General features: G+C 45.9%; 1 protein-coding gene across 3 annotated transcripts in view; it reads left to right on the top strand.

The window, feature by feature from the left end:
• LOC144153646 (monocarboxylate transporter 10-like) overlaps nt 1–17,343 on the top strand; it is a 307,668-nt gene that overhangs the window by 277,777 nt on the left and 12,548 nt on the right. For all 3 annotated transcript variants that reach the window (XM_077685300.1, XM_077685299.1, XM_077685298.1), the window contains one exon: nt 16,082–16,415. In XM_077685300.1, the coding sequence (XP_077541426.1) occupies nt 16,082–16,415 (334 nt within the window). The remainder of the gene's footprint in view (nt 1–16,081; nt 16,416–17,343) is intronic.

Raw genomic sequence — 17,343 nt, forward strand, 5'->3', positions numbered from 1 at the left:
TGTAAAAAAAAGTGTAAGAAAGGTCCAACAGCCTCTTTTTCATCCCCACAATAAAACATTCTGCACAATGTACCTATTCGTACCTATTTAACACTTGTAACTATTCGTCCAACTGTACTTTCTTCCCTTTTATCTGCTTTGCAATTGTGCTGTATAACCACATCACCCTATATAACGCCCAGACGGGCCATTCGGGCACTGAAATAAATAAATAAATAAATAAATAAATAAATAAATAAATAAATAAATAAATAAATAAATAAATAAATAAATAAATAAATAAATAAATAAATAATGTATTCCGACTTCTTAACCGTTCCTGTATGTTCGAGCGACGGAGGAAGCGCTGACTTTCACATGCTATATCGATAGCAAGCCCCCCGTGTGAATGATCGCTCCAAAGCGTTGGATTTCAGCATCCCTTGCACCTGTGCCGAGAGTTTTTTGATGAACGCGTTGCGAGAATTCCTCGGGGTACTTAAGTCTGCTTGCGTGATTTGATTTCGAAATGCCACAAGGAGTTTTTATTATTTGTTATTCCATGACCTTTAATATTTGGCATTTAGACAAAGCCGTGCGCCGTCGATCCGTGGGCATAGACCGACACAAGAACGTAGAAGGACTTAGTGTGTGTGGTGAGGGGTACAGCAAGCGGAGCCCCGAGGTTCCGGCGGCATTGGCTGCGGTGGCGCTGCGGTCGCCCCATTGCTGCCTCTGCTGAAGAACGGATAACTGGGCAATTTGTGGAAGATTCATCTTGCTAAAAACGTAGAAATGTAGTTCGGGGCGAAATATGGTGCACGAGTAGTTTTTTTTTTTTCTGCCAGAAAAGCTAGGAAAATGTGCGAGGAAGGCTTCAGAAGACACTCATGTACGAAAAGGCACCTGCGATGTAAAACATAATTAAAACATTCGTGCCCTGCTGCGTTGATGTGGTGTACTGTACCCCGTTATCTTGCGGCCACGTGCATATAGGCCAGACGGGCAGATGTATGAAAGTTCGGTTAAGAGAGCATAATAGCTCATTAATTGACGTATTAATGGGATGTTATCACAGGACAGGGATAACTGGAGATCTATGGAAGAGCACTTTGCCCTGCAGTGGGCGTGGATAGGCTGATGATGATGATGATGTATAGCTCATTAAAATGTAACCCTGCACGCAGTTAGCCAGCCTTTGTAAAAGTTGTGGTTGTGTACCGCGGTTTGAGCACAGAAGGGTGTTGTTCAAGCACAAGAACCGACGCATGCGGGAGATCGCTGAGGCGTTTTTCATCAAACATTTACACATTGCTTGCGGCAGCCAAGAGTCGCTTGCTCTTCTAGAGGGCGAATTTGCGTATTTGGGAGATAAGTTGTTTCCAATGTGAATAGGACAAAAAAAAAAAACATTAGCCTGGTGCATGTACGGTATGATCATTCCGTGTATAAAATGCCCGTTTTTCGTCTAATAGATTTAGTTGTAAGTCAGCGCCGTGTCCTGTGCCCTTTTCTTCTCTGTACTACGTCGGTTTGCGCTGTTTCTAGCAGCATGCCTCTGCAGTACGCGCTCACTGTCCGGCTTTTCGAAGCGTCCCGTCACTGCTTGTAGGCGTTGTAAGATGGAGTGCGAAGCGTATGTAGGGCTTGAACAGGCTGCAAAGGAGGATGGGACGAGAATGACGGCGACGGAATTATGATACTGGTAGACAACAGCCAGTGCTCCTGCTAAAGCTAGCAAGCGTGACCACTGAGCGCACAAATCACACACTTGCCGCACCGATACCTCGTACCACTACCTAATACCGATACTGCACCCCTTTGTGTGGGTATTAAGTTACAGGGGGCAGAGCCGCTAAGTATAGCGTTTCCAGTGTTCTACGCATTTCGGATTTAGTGGTCTGGCTGCGCGAATATATTTTCCGCCAGCTCAATCTCATCAAACCGCATGAAAATAGCTCGTGGCACAATCAAAGGCCCTATTAAAAAGAGGGAGCCTAAACAATGGCAGTAAGCATTGCAGCGCCCCACGCCGTTGTCTCGCCGTCGGTTTCGACACAACAGACGGTCGGACGCATTTAACGAATCGTGTCGTTAGGATCTTGGTGCTCTTTAAGAAAACCTAAGACAAAAACAAGAAATAAAGTTAATTGCAGCCTCGGAAATAGCTCATTAATGCCGTCCGAGTACAAAGGAACGCAGTGTGTGTCTCATCGTGCCCGCGTTTGCGGGACTGCCTCGGCGACACCAGCAGTAGTGTGCTTCCCTGCGTCGCTCCCGGAAATGGCTCCGGAAGAGCATTAAATGCTTGTCCTGCTGCATTAAAGGAAGCTGCGGGCATTTACGCGCTCCATGCACGTTGAAAGGGCATACTGGTTTACGATATGGTTACAGATGCCGGATTCTATTTTGTTTCTCCAAAACAAAGGTCCTCGCACAAGCACGGAGAATGAAAGGGGGAGGCAGACTATAATGGCAATGTTTGCTTAGCTAATGGACTTTTTGTTGCACGTAAGCCAAGCGTTTTGATGACGACAATGCTGATTGCTCAACCGCTTTGAATTAGGGTGATGGCATATGTCATCTCCTTGCGGAAGTAATTAAAGTGCTGCTGTTTATACTTGTTCGTGACTTGTATAGGGTGATCCCATATGTCGTCTCGCCTGCGGAAGTAATTGGGCTGTTGCTGTTTATGTCTGTTCAACTAAGACTAACATTTCTGATTCGATTATGCGCTGCAGCTAATTATTATTGTGGAGGCAGAGTAAACCCCACTTTTCTGCTTTCTTTTTTTCCACTGAGACTCTATTCACTTTCCGCAAATCTGTAGTGCAGTCCGGGAAACGCTCCCCTCAACTGTAAAATGGGCCCAGATGTTCAAGATGGTAATCTTTGTCTGGATCGAAGTTTGGATGGATGCTTTCGTTTTCTATTATTAAATGCTGGGTATCTTGACAATCTCTTCCACAGCGTGCAAAAGCCGCATCCTGTTGCGTATAATTGCCTATCCTAAACTTTCTTGAACCCTCGTTTGCCTATTTTGTAGACACACGTCGAATTTTTCTTCTCCAACTTTTGGCCCAACTAACCGTCTTCGTTTCCTTCACTTTCTTTTTGATGATTTCTAAGAGTCTGTTTCTCCTCCTGCCCTGCCATTAAGTGTCCACGCTGTAGCAGCGGAGCCATTAACCTCTAGCACCCACAAGCACCCCCCCACGCGTCGTGAGAGGGTGTCCTGGGCGACTTTCGTCCGTAGGTGGGACAAAAACGCCTTGTGGCAAAGCCGTCACAAAACGACTGTAACTTTCGTTTTCTCGAAACGTCCCTAAACAAACTATGTGGTTGTAGGCCGCTTTGGTGAGTCTATCAGTACGCGGAGAGAGTTTAATTTACTTGTCATAATTATTTAGTTCACAGTCGAGTTGTAAATGTTACAGAATTCCCGTCTGCTGTCAACACATGGATATCCAGAAGACAACTATGGTTACAGAAAATGGCTTCAACGTTGTTTTGTCGGCGTTTTTTCACAAATAATTACGTGACTATTAGCCGCTACGACGACTGATACCATTGCGACAAGTTTCGTTTACTCACCGTAAAGGCTATCGGTCGGATGGTGTTGAACATGCTATTTTAGTCAACCACTCGAAGAAAGAAAAAGATAGTTGTAACATTCAAAATTTGGTTTCACAAAAAGGCAGTTTATTCATTTTATTCAAGCTTCTCCGCGACAGGCCGCTTTAATTGCTAACAAAGTCCCAAATATTCTGCAGTTAGGGTTTTTATTCCAGAGAAATTTCTTTTAATTCGCGGACCTATTTCCTTTTAAGAAAGTAGATTAAGCCTGTAAGCTCCAACCCGAGCACAGCCAACGATTTAGGCGGCGGCTAAAATCATGGAGGACTTCCTCCTCCTCCTCCTCTCCTCCTCATCGTCATGATCATCGTCATAATCAATATCTGCAAAGAAATAGCTCTCTAAAAGAAGCCGGTGGGCTCATTTCTTGAAATATTATCACTCGGGTGGCGCAAAAGACGTGCGTAAAGTTGTCTACTGCGGGAAAAGAACAAAACGGAGGTGGCGTAACAGTGACTACCCTCCGCAGTACTAAAAAAAGAAAGCCAGCGGTCTGATCCTTTGTGCGGTTTTATTGCGCGGTTTTCGCGTCGACCAAAGCGCCGACGCTTTTCTGGTGCAATCATTGTGCAGGAGAACCTCCGCAAGTGCCACAGGCCTCTCGCTGAACGACCGCGGGTGGCCGAGACGGCTGGGCAAAGAGCCCTCCCAGCAGTGCCGAACATTACTTGCGAGCCGAGGGGCTTGTCGTTCCGCAAGATATACCCTACCAACACCGAAAGCCAAAGGAGGCTTTTAAAAGGAGCAGCTTGCTTCTTATAACAACCACATAGTAGCAGAAAGAACCAATGCAAGGGTCTTCAAGAGCTTCCATTGTAAGGGTGTCGCCGCGGTCACCCTGTGCGGGCTTCGGGAACTGCAGTCGACAACAGCGGCTGGCGTTGTCGAATCCCTTGTTCTCGCCTCTTCGATGACTTTATTGTATTTCTCGACCGTTGCCATTTTCTGCTTTCTCAGTTACTTCACCCGGCCTTTCCTAGTTGCGACAGCAGCGCCGTTGAGTTTTCTGGAAATGCTGTTTGAACTGCGTAAACGTCCCGCGACGAAAAAAAAAAAATTAAATCACAAGTAAATAAGGGACCTGCAATGCAAGATTTCCTTGTCGTCAGCGTCGACTCCGTTAAGCCTAGTTTATTGAGGTAGGCATTATTGAAGCACTGTTTAATCTGAGTTGATTTATTGGTAAACAAAGTATACCAATTAAGTTGGGAACAGCCTACGCCGCCATAGTCTTTCCGATTGCTGCTAACACGCCGAAGCTGTGCTAATCCGGATTTATTTGGAACCATTGGTTTTTATTTATTTGTGTAAACATAATGAATGTTGCGCGGAAGTAGTTGAGAAGAAGACTTGCTGAGATTTTTTTTTTAGTTTTCTAGATGCTCTTAAAAGAAAATAAGTCACGTCTCTTTCGTGATCTCGAATTCAAGAAGTTCGCCGAGGCGAGGTCAAGCTATACAGCTTTACACAATCGCAAAAAGTGAAAAGTGGCTTAGCTGGGGATCTTGTTACGCCATTTGGTAACGTTTTCAGGGTAAAATTATTCTGAGAGCCTGCCAATTGTACCTACGTGAACGGCGATACACCAGAATATTACAGGACTACCTTCAGGCGGCGCTTCGAGTGAATATGCCTGTTCGTTTTGGTTTCGAAACGGGAGACATATCGGAAGCAGGGGCATTCTAGAAGAGTAAATGCTGGAGTTTTTTGTACACATTTTTGTACAGAAATGAGCTTTTTTGTACAGAAGTCGATACGTACGTTGCAAAATATCTTGCAGGCATTAATTTTGCAAATGCTGCACCACCTATTGGTCGTTGTGACCTTTCGCCAAGTCGTCCTTGGGGTATTAGACGTATGATGACCTCGTGTGAATGCATGTAATATGGCACAGGGCAAACTTTCAAAATTAAAAAAAAATAATGACCTCATTGTAAATTGCGCGACTTGGGTTTTTATTACTTTTACGTGCCTTGTATATGACGGTATATCACAATGAATATTTTTTTCGCACATTGATTGTCACCGTTGGACGGCGGCCACATACAACTCATGGAACCCTTATTTTTTATTGTGACCCTTACCACCATCATAAACTGCCGTATTTTGTTACAACTCCGACGTTTACGTCAGTAATGTCCGAACTTACCAGGAAACAACAAAAAAACTGACACACGTTCTTCGCCTTGTGGTTAACGTACAACAACTTATGAGCTGTTGCAGATCCATCGAGCATATTGTACTCCTGGCGAGGGTCATAAAAAGACGCACAGAACTGCCCTGTTTTGGTGGTCGCCCAGTGGTAACTATGTAGCAGTTTGGAGCTGGAGCTCTCATCACTTACTTGACGACTTCTTTTATGCACCATCTGACGTAACGCTCTTGCCGGAGGCTTACGAGCAATGCGCTTGTTTTCCAACCCATCTGGATCACTGACCCAAGCAGCGCACAAAGGAAGGAAGGTCCTTACAGATTTCCCTGCTCGGTCGACGCGAACTCCCTGAAGACTCGAAAATGATGGCACCACAAGCGCGCGCATACGGAGTGCTCGGAGACTCAAAAGTGTATTTCACTTTCATGTCACGTGCGCTGTAAAGGAGGATCTATTCGTACGGGCGTTGTGACTGGAACGCGTTCGTGGCGGGCTTCCTGCACCAGAGGCACACTGGCCGTAACGGCATTTCAGAGTGGCCGGCTTGATATGAGGGCTAGAGACGAGTTCGTGTGCCGCATCAGAGTGAACCGCGGCCGTAGAAGTACTCCAAAGTGGGGTTCTAGGGAGCTTAGCTACCTGCAGCCTGCATGGGCGTTTTGTCTTTTTTTAAACAGCGGAGCTGTTTAAGCTTGAGCTTGGTCCGGTGGCGTTAGCAAAAATACCAAAAAAAAAAAACAGCGCCACCTGTAAAGGGTGCACCGCCACAGATAGGGTAGTTATACAGTGAAGCCGGCTTTCGCACCTGCTCGAGTGTGAGTATAGGGGAAATATGCATATGCGCGCTTCTTACTATACCCTTTTTTACGGTGATAGTCTTTCTTGGGCTACTAAAACGAAAAAAAAAATGTCGCTGCTTGCACTAGCGGTGCAAGGCTGGAGACGCTGAGGAGCTGGGGGTCGACCTAGCTCCCTTCCCTCTCAGATCCGCTGTCAGTGTGGGGGACCGACTGGAGCGGCCTTGTAAAGTCCGGCTGAAGAAGAAGAAGAAGAAGAAGAAGAAGAAGAAGAAGAAGAAGAACAAGAGAAATGAAAAGAAAAAGAAGACAAAGAGAAATGAAAAGAAAAAGAACAAGAAGAAGAAGAAGAAGAAGATAACAAAGAGAAATGAAAAGAAAAAGAAGACAAAGAGAAATGAAAAGAAGAAGACAAAGAGAAATGAAAAGAAGAAGAAGAAGAAGAAAAGAAAAAGAGAAAGAAGAAGAAGAAAAGAAAAAGAAAAAGAGAAAGAAGAAGAAGAAGAAAAAGAAGAAAAGAAAAAGAAAAAGAGAAAGAAGAAGAAGAAGAAAAAGAAGAAAAGAAAAAGAAAAAAAGAAAGAAGAAGAAGAAGAAAAAGAAGAAGAATAAAATCATGTATCCGGGTCCTAACCTAACAAAACCCAACAAAACTCTGCAAAGCCTGGGAAAACCTACCAAAACATAGCAAAGCGGGAAGAAGCAAGGTCGACCCCCAGCTCCGCTGTTTCTTCAGCCTTGCACCACTAGTGCAAGCTGCAGCAATTTTTGTCCCATCCCGCTGACAAGTAAATCTGCGTTGCAAGGACATCAGCCTAGCAATTTTTTTTTGCAAGAATATTCTCTCCTTTCTGGAAAGAAAGGTTTGTTTTGTCCGCATGGCATCGCCTAGGCCGACACACCGGATACCTGTGTTCTTTCAAGCGAAGATATTTCACACAAAAAATGAAAACGTCTGCTGAAAAGGCTGGGTGGACTCATCGATTCATTCTTTGTGATGAGTTCACTGAATTTTATGAGGCGGGGAAGCGAATTCGAATTCCGCAAGTACACCGCACAGCTTATAACCGAAAGTTTCATTCGGGAAAATGGTTTTCAACTGCACTTAACGCTCACCAGCGTACGTCCCCCCTTTTCTCTCTCTCTCGACGTGCAGCACGTACATACCTCTCGATTAAGCTTTCCTTAAGATAGGTGTATTTGCAGAACCCGACAATGGAGAGCAGTTTTCCCTGTGAAATTTACTCGCATCTTGTCCTCCCCTACTTTGAATCACCATTTAGGGAGCGGATGATATGGCACCCATTTCTTGTCATCACTTCAAGTTTCGGCCGTTAACAGAAGCACCCGCCGCGGTAGCTCAGTAGCTAAGGCGTTATGCTGCTGAGCACGAGGTCGCGGGTTCGATTCCCGGCCGTGTCGGCCGCTTTTCTGATGGAGGCGAAAAGCAAAAACGCCCGTATGCGCGAAATTTAGGCGCACGTTAGGTATCCCCAGATGGTCAAAATTAATGCGGAGTGCTCCGATACGGCGCGCCTCATCGCCTGCGTTGCGTCGGCGCGTTAGACCATACAATCAATTAGTAATAGTTAGATGCTACAAAATCAATGCCCGCGAGCTGTGCGAGCAGTAACGCCGCTTTCCCAACACATAAGTTTCGACCTCTAATATGTACGCAGTCTAAATTCTGTGATTGGGCCTAACTACATTTATGGAAATGTCCCATGAGAATACGTGCAGTCGAAATACAACTCGCACTTAGCAGGAGCATTCATCATGGCGTGGCTGAAGTGAGAGCACTCAAACAACGAGTGTCCAAAGAAAGGCTCCCCAGAGCTCCACAAAGATCCTCCCCGCCTGATGACGAGAACAGAGATTGCATTTCGGGGTATTTCGACTTCACGAGGAGGACTCGCGACGGCAGAGGTTGCAGCAGAAATCTCGAATGCTGAACACGTCTCTGCACGATGTGAAGCGCAATTTGTGCGGTGCCTGTAGCGTTGTACGGTGGGTGGCACTAGATCTGCATCCGACGGGTTGTCTTGATGAACCGGGGATTTTTCTTTCTGCCTTCTTTTTCATCTGAGTCGTTCATATTGTCCAACGCAGTGGATGACTATGGCTTTCCAGGCTACATGCACAACTAAAAATGAAACGAAGGCCGGCGAAAGTCTGAAGAACAGAAAAGTACCGCAGGAAACGTTCTTCTCGGAAACGTAGAGGCAGTATTCGGAACACAGCAAAAGCACCTATAGACTCGCCTAAGAATGTGAGAAGTAGCCGCCGTGGTGGCTCAGTGGCTAAGGCGTTTGGCTGCTGCGCCCAAGGACGCGGGTGAGATCTCGGCCGTAGTGGCCGTTTTTTTCTGATGAAGGCGAAAAGCGAAAATGCCCGTGTGCCCACTTATTGGCGCATGTTAAAATTCCCAGGATTAGTCTGTAGCCCTCCAATACCCTGCGCCCCGTGCCAAACGCCTAACATTAGTGTAATGTTAGGCTAAAGCCTAATATAAGGCGAAACGCTTGATATCAATAAAAAATTGGAAAAGTAATGTGTGACAAATAATTCAATATAGCGATGGTTTGAATTGTGATTTCTCGTACTTCCTGTCGATTCGGGCGTTTTTTCTAGAAATGTCTACTAACTTTCCATGCTTTGCGGAGTTGGTTCTCCGCACTGCTTGATTATTCGGACTTTTTTGTGTTCTCTGTGTGTATGTTTCGTCTCACCCGCTCGATTAAATGTACCTTGCGTGCGCTTGATCGAGGGGCCGTGGTTTGGCCTCCGCTCAACGTTTCACATATCAGCACATCTGTTGGCAGACGGCACCGCGTTCATTCAGTTCGTAATAAACGAGCCTACGGTAGGCCCACTGCACAAGCTCACCCCGCATATTGCCTTTCCCTCATAACGTGGCAACATATTTGAGCAGCAAGTACTCGAGAGCTGCAAGGGGAAGTGGGGAGGGTGGAAACGAGAACACAACGCGCACGGAACGCTCTCGGGCAACGCAACGACGGCAATCGAGTTAGGAAAGACCGTTCGAAGGGAAAGTCCCGTAATGGACGAGGTCCTGAGACAATGGAGCTGCGGAGCCAAGTACGCTGTTTCCACGGGGGAGACAAGGGCTGGCGACAAAGGAAGAGGGGCTTTACAATCTTGTCGAAGAACTGCCGCGATCGGTACTATCCCAGAACAGGGACGACAAAGGGCGTACGATAGAGGGATGAGGGGATGGGACGCAGAGTCGACGAGGAGGCTGGGGGAGGGCCGTTGTAAGACGGCGATTTGCGCTGAAAAATGGAGCACCCATGGCATCATTAAAGTGCTATGCGCGGAGATATTTCCAGCGTTGTCGATAAAACCAGTTGGGCTGCGACCCATCGACTATAACTCTTCGAGACTGGAGCAAGCCTTGGCCGACGAGACCATCTCTTGAATCCACCGTCTGCGTACTTAACATATAAATCTGGTGAGTGTGCGCGGGTTATTGGATTGCTTATAACTATCGAGCCGTTGTAGCATTCGGATGGGGCGCGAACAGTAGTGTTGTTCAACGAATCTTGCTCAGGAATTGTTTATATTGTTGCGCTGTTAACGAGGGTGTCCGGGAATTCATGGCCTTCATGAAAACGATTTGTCTTTTACAACAAACAACAGTCATTTGAGAACCGAGCTCAATACTGTTTCTCGCAGCTGACGAAATATCTGCTTCCGTGGTTCGTCGATCGAAATGGCGTGTTAGTTGTACTTATGAAAGTTTATGGTCCCTCTTGACAAAATGCGAGGTAGTTCATTTTAAAAGGAATCGCAGAAGTGATGTCTTGAGTTTTGGGCTGAATATTTTTGCTTGCTGTGCTCGCCTTGCTCCTACCAGGCACGATAAAAATCGTGTTGGTAGAGGGTGTGCTGCTAAAAATAACCGTACAAAGCGTCCTCGAGAAACAAGCGTTAAAACTACCGTGTCGAACAAGCATATTTTAATTTGTTCAAGTGGAAGAAATGATAACAGTTTAGCGCAGTGGAGCACACTTGTATGGCGACCAAAACGCGTGTCAGTTTTTTATAAAATTTTCAGCAATTCAATACTTTCATTTCTAAGCAGTAGCTGAATTTCTTTAATCTCGCTCAAATAAATACTTCAACAATGAAGTGTAGGTCGTACAACCAAGAAGCCAATCCCTTCAATTTAAAACCTGAATACTTTTGAAGCCGTCATTAATACTCACTTCATAGCAAAAGCACTTGTCAACAGATAACTTCACGACAAGCTCAAGTTGTTTTTCTGCTCGTGCGCTATTGAAGAAATACAATCTTTAAATCTTTACCCATGCCTTTTCATTGTAAGTTCGACAAAGTTGGCACAAGGCACAGAATGCTTTACGAACTGCTTAGTCGTTAAACATTTCTCACAGAAGCGCTTCAGCTTCGAGATTGTAGTTAACGGTCACACTACTTACAGTGAATTGTTCCCTGTTTTTTTTTTATTGAAACGTTAAATGCCTCTGTTGGCAAGGTTGCTTACGTACGGGTGTAAATGATGGCAGCATATTTATAGGAGAACATACGTCTCATTAAGACCGCTACTGCTTAGTTGCTGAAGCAAGGAAAAGCATAGAGGGATTGTACTGTGAACTAAACAAATGGAGTACGCCGATGCGTAAGGTGATGTACACAATAATGAGGTGTCGCGGTTAGAATGAGAAAACCGTTTCGAAAAGTTGAATTTCCAGCTAAAAGATGTGCTAAGGGTTGAAGCACCTGAAGAGACTCAGAGTGTAAACCGGCTAACTTCGTAGGTTAACAACGTGACTCTTCATTGACCCAAGACACAATGCACCTGTCGGTTGCAAGCGTCCGTTGAACTGGTCCTTCACATCGTTTTCTGACAAGTTTTTTAAGGTCTGTGAACCGCCTCGCGGATACAATAGTCGACAAGCCCAAGTAAGTAGGGAAGAGTGATCAACAGAAGAGAATGTTTTATTGGTGAGGTGTGGAGGAGAAGAGGTCATTAATCTTAGGTACCGCGCAGGCGCGAGCGCGTGCGTGTGACGGGCAGTCAAAGGAATACACAACGAATGTTAAATAGAACAGAAAAAAATACACAGGACACAACAAAACGTTTTGTGACCATATTGGAAAATCCCCTATCAGTGACCTAGATTGTGTAAAGGACGCCAATGTGGGGGAAGATAGCAAAGAGATAAGGAAACAAAGTGGTTTATGGCGGAGTCTTGTCAGCTGGGTGAGGGAAGATTGCCAAAAACTTTTTTAACCCGTAAGTTCAAGCAATACATGATGTGCACAAAACAATGCAACAACATTAGATATTAAATTGCAGCAGAAAACATCAGAAATGGCGGCGTGGCTGTCTCACGCTCTCAAACGTCGTCCATACTTATCGTCTTAAATGAGAAGCGACACTTGTAAGTGACGGCATGTGTTGATAAATCCTTTAGCGACAGCGATCGCTCCAGCAGGAAGGGAATGTTGCTTAGATGTCTCTCAACCGTTTAAGGCTACCAAACGGGATTGGCAGACGCCAGTGCAGTATTCAACCCATTCCTGACCCTTTGCTTGCCTTGCGGATTTGGCCGGCGAAAGCTGTAATTTTGCGATTTAAACATTTCCAAGACGCCTAAAGAAAGGAACAAAAACTAAATAGTCACACGTTTTTATTTCCTCGTAGAAAAAAAAAAAAAAACGCGTGCACGTATGTGTACGTCCGGAATACCCGGTTCCTCATGTCGAAACTCGTCAACAAGAAAATGTGTCAGTACAGACACAACAGGCCTGATGAAACCGACGTAGAGTACACAACACAACTGTCGGTGGGCGTCAAGCTATTCTGAGGGCGATCGCAGAGTGGTATGGAGGCTGACGCTGCACCCACACCGGCCTACAAGCGCCGAGGAGAATCCTAGTCTGAGTGGCAACATACGTGGACGCGCTCTTTCGATAGGTTCATTCAACATTGGAGCCACGAGTCATAACGCAGTTTTTATAAACAGATTTTATTCGATAATGCTCTTCAAGAATATCGACAAATTTTGTTAGAAAAAGGAAGCAATTTCGAGCAAATCAGCCAGAGAAACTCCGCAGGTGTTGGAAGCGTTGACTTGGTGGAGAACGCCGTGTCCGGTCAGTCGCTGGCTTATTGTCATCTGGGGTACGTTTTTTTTCTTTTGAAATTGCAATGTGGCTTGGGCATTTAAAAAGTGTTGAGATGCATTGGGCGCCCACATTTTCGTACTGCGGTTTTACTTTTCGGTCACAAATGTCGCCATTACAACACAAAATTCCTAGTGTCAGCCACACTGTACTTAAGTGCCTTGCAGAAACGTCGGACACTTTGTGCCAAAGCATCTGCGCAAAAGTCGTGATAGGCGCGCCGAGTTAGGAAGGGGGGGGGGGGAAGGGTTAAGTTTCGCTTGCTAATACCGCAGAGCACATGAGAGTATGAACATGGACGGGGATGAAGAAATCGCACAAATTTCTGATCACCTAGCTTACGGGGAGGGTTGGCTCAAAGTGGGCTCGGCGATTATCTCAGCCCTGGGATAAACGCAGCATGGTGGTTAATGTGCGAGGCGATTACGGTGAGGAAGAATGTCACTGTTCCCAAAGAAAGCTACTTATCAGTGAAAAGGACCCTTGAGCTTCACGGGCAACCTTATACTATTGTTTGTACCATCAGAGTTGTCTCCGTACGAGCAAAAGCGCAGCCAAGTTCTCGCCTGAAGGCCACGTCAAGGTTATACGTGATAAAACAATCATGGCGCCGATTTTTGTTAAGATTTGGTAGATTTACTTCTTGGCCTATCTCGCATCGACGTAGACGACAATCACTATGACGACGATCTTTTGCATAACAAGTACTGTGACCTTTGACACCTTTCCGTTATAAGCCGCCGCTTCAAAAAGCTTGCCGCCAGGCCACAGATCATCGCCAAAATGACTAAATAAAACCTCCCTAAATACAACGAACAGTCCATTTGACTTTATAGAGCGGAAGCTCTACTACGCCATGTCTCGCAAGGTCATCATCGCGTCGCAATGACCTTGATTTACCGGAGCGCAAGTATGGCAGGTGTGACGTTACGCCACGTGACAGCCACGGAGAAGCGTTGCTGCTGCGCTCTCTCACAGCCTCACCACTGCGGTGCCAGGCGATTATGCGCTGGTTTAAAGGCTGCAAGCGACAGGCTGAATTAATTCATCCAGTAGATATAGCTATGCAATAGGCTTCGAAATCTCAAACAAACGTACTTCACACGCCACAAAACCTTCTTCGTCTGCATTCAACAAAAAGACACACAGTATCAGATTTGCAATAAAGCCTCACTTTTGTGAAACATTGTGTGCATTTGTCGTTGCAAAACCAAGCAAAACAAACGTTTCGTTCGGAATAAGTATAGGTTGATTAGTGTTAAGCCTGACACATTTCTGTTTTCATTTCCTTCAAATCTGAAAAAAAAAACTGAAAATTAACACGATCTCTTATGTCATCCCTAAGACAACTTAACGGCAAAAGCCCTGAGCAGCGACGTATGAAACACAAAAAACATGATTTACCAGGCGTTATTTTCACATCCACCGTCGACATATGCTTTTTCCCCTCCCGGCGTGAATATTTTATTGGAAACCTTTGTATTGACGTCCCGAACATCGCTTTTATAATTATCCACGTTAATTAAAGTTTGGATGCGTTCTTCCCACGCTCCCTTCTCATGCGGAGCACTGGCGTGGACGGCCACATCTCACTACTGCAGGGATTACGCTCGCGCTAAGGAGTCCTCGTGCCATGGAATACTTCATGTGTATATATTATTTTTAAGTGATTTCTGCTCGGGACTGGTTTTGCTCACGGTCGACTGAACGAAGAGACATATAAAACTTTCACTCGAGGCCGTAGCCAGAAATTTTTTGGGGGAGGTTATGGGTTTTCTGAAGGAAGCAGTTTTGCGTGAAGGAACACCAAGTCTCGCTTACGCGCTGTCTAGAAATATAACTTGGCGAAGAAGCATTGGTGTAGAGGAAGACCCGTCAGAGTACCCACACTTGAGCTTTCGTTTTTTTTTTTTTTTGGTTCAGCATTTACCGATATGCCAAATGGAAGGCTGGGGAGGGATGCAGGAGCAAGGATAGCAATGGTGGAAATAATTTCCAGAAAATAGCGCCTGAAAATAGCAAGAACGAGTGGAACACGATTACAACGAATCAGGGCGCCAGCGAGAAGCGACGGCAGAAAAATGGGGCTGGCTTCTCGCCCGATATTACATTTAGAAAACGACACACTGTCCATTTTCAAGACAGATGTACGGCTGAGCGCGTCGTGGCTTCGAAGTAAAGACGCGACGCACTGGGACAAATGGCGGGGCTTCGTAGAAACAAAGATAAAACGCATGAGCAGCTGCAGACAAGGACGTTCTTCGCTTAGAAGGCACAATCAGGGATTGCCACATGTGACTTGGTGTAACTAAGATTCGTTGGCTACCAAAAATATCGCATGTGAGTGGTAACAAGAAGGCTTGAGACTGGGGTTCAAATAAATTTTTAACTTTTTAACAATGGTGAACTGGCAAGGCGTCTGCGTTCTGCTCTTCACGTCCAAATCGTTTCGACCGAGAAATGAAGCGCTCCTCAGCAATGAACGGTAACACCATGCATGGGCAAATAGATTTCAGATGGCGCTCAATCTGCGGATGGGCAAAGGCCAAATTCGCAGGGTCTCCTATGTATGTTATCGCTAAGACCATCTGAAGGCGAAAGACTGAGTGGCGATGCGTGAAAGACAGACATATCCTTTGCTGCGGGTCACATTATTTTTGTTCCCCGTTCTGCGATGACTCCCGCCTGTTTGGACACGTTGACCGGGCAGTTGACGAATTCGTACGCGGGTACTTCCTCTAGCGGAGCTATTTTCCCGTCCACCGTCGACAATCTTTTCTCCTCTTCCGTTGTGCCGATTTTTTTATATTGATATGTTCGCAAATTCGCGTTGTCATCCACATTTTATTACTTGATATGTTCAGTGCAATTAACCTCGTTAATTGGCTGCGCTATGAATCGGCTTAATTAGTCCGCTTGATTGGCTAGGTCATCACCAAGACTTCGCTATAAATCGCTGGAGGCTTCCAGAGGCTCAACGTGTCTTTAAAGCCAGAGGCGTTGCATAGCACGCGCTTTTGTAGCGAGAGCTACACTGGACGAGGTTGATACGTTTTGCGTGGCTACTGGAGAGCCGTGCTGCGCATGCGCGAGGAGCGCTGCCGTCTCACGGCGCACAGCTGGCGCGCCGGAGCCGCCGCCGCCGCGACTCGACTGGATTGGATTGGATTGTAAATCGTTTTAGCAGCAGTAAGCATGATCATAAGCTATTCCTAGACAACCAGGAAACCTAAAAATAACCCGCTGAACCTTACCTCATGCTACGTATATCCTGACATAGCCGAGCTAAGCCACTGCTAATTTTTTTTTACAATGCAATTAACCGTGATCCTCTGCACCTGCCTGCAGTATGCCTGGGGGCCGTGTCGACCGCCATGGCCCTGTTCCTGTCCCCCGCGGTGGTGGGCGCGTGCCGACGCAAGAGCACCCGCATGGTGGCCGTCCTCGGGGGCCTGGTGGCCGCGCTGGGCTGCCTCTTCTCTTCGTTCGCCTCGCAGTTCCACCAGCTCTTCTTCAGCTACGGCATCGTGCTCGGCTGCGGAGTCGCCATGACCCGCGACACCTCCATGTTTATGGTGGGCCAGTACTTCAAGAAGCGACGCGAGCTCGTCGAGCTTCTGCTGGCCGCCGGCACGGGGCTCGGCGTCGCGGTCGTGCCCATCTTCATCGTGGAGTGCATACGGTGAGGGGGCGGAGCTTAAGGGAAGGATTCGTATTGACCTTTCACCCTTTTACCCCTCCAGACCATGATGATGATGGTCTGGGTTTAAAAGCGCAAGGCCAACATGGGCAAAGAGCCCCAAAGACAAGGCTTTTTGATGATCACTCAAATGTACAATTAAATAGTAAATTATCTCAGTAAAAACAAACGTGAAATGATTTAAAAGCCATGAAAATGGCAGGTGTATAGGGCCAGGATGATTATGCATTATATGAAAGCAGCTGTAACAATTTGACGTCGGTTAAAAACTGAAAAACTCGCTTAAAGCAAAACATTGCCTTATTAGCCAAAACGTATGATGGGTGTAGCGGGATATGTTTTCTGTATAGTAAGGAAAATTTTAGTGTCGTGTGGTGTCGAGTGCCTTGCATGTAATTAGGATGCAAGGCACCCCTCCAGACCAGCAGAGCTGCATAAAATGCACATCCTACACATGGTTAGAGTACGTATTCGTATATATTTCTCTCATCATTTGGTAATGGTAGTGACCATGGCTTTGTGGTTACTTAACGGAACTCGGAAGGACTAGAACTTTTATTGTAGCAAAGAACTGTGGGCTGTCCATTTCTGCGACGTAGAAGCTTCTGTATGGACAGCAGGTGAAAATGCCACAACTTTTGCAACTTCGCTGCGAACTACCAAACTATGCAAACTAAAGGAAAATTGCTGTAACGACACAGTCGTCCTAGCGGCTAATTTTCACCTACTTTGTTGCAGGGGAATTTTGATAAAACAATGGTTATAGCCGCTTTCGGTAACCATATTCTTCCTGTATATGCTCATATATTGGCATCACTCAGTAATTCTCTAACGTATACAGTTCCGCTGTGAATTAACTAATAATGAAGAGTGAATCTTGGCGTAAGAATAGAGTTGATTTGGCGGCCGA

The sequence above is a fragment of the Haemaphysalis longicornis genome, unplaced genomic scaffold, assembly GCF_048455015.1.
Source record: "Haemaphysalis longicornis isolate Haplotype H1 unplaced genomic scaffold, Haemaphysalis longicornis Haplotype H1 scaffold_9, whole genome shotgun sequence".
NCBI lineage: Eukaryota > Metazoa > Arthropoda > Arachnida > Ixodida > Ixodidae > Haemaphysalis > Haemaphysalis longicornis.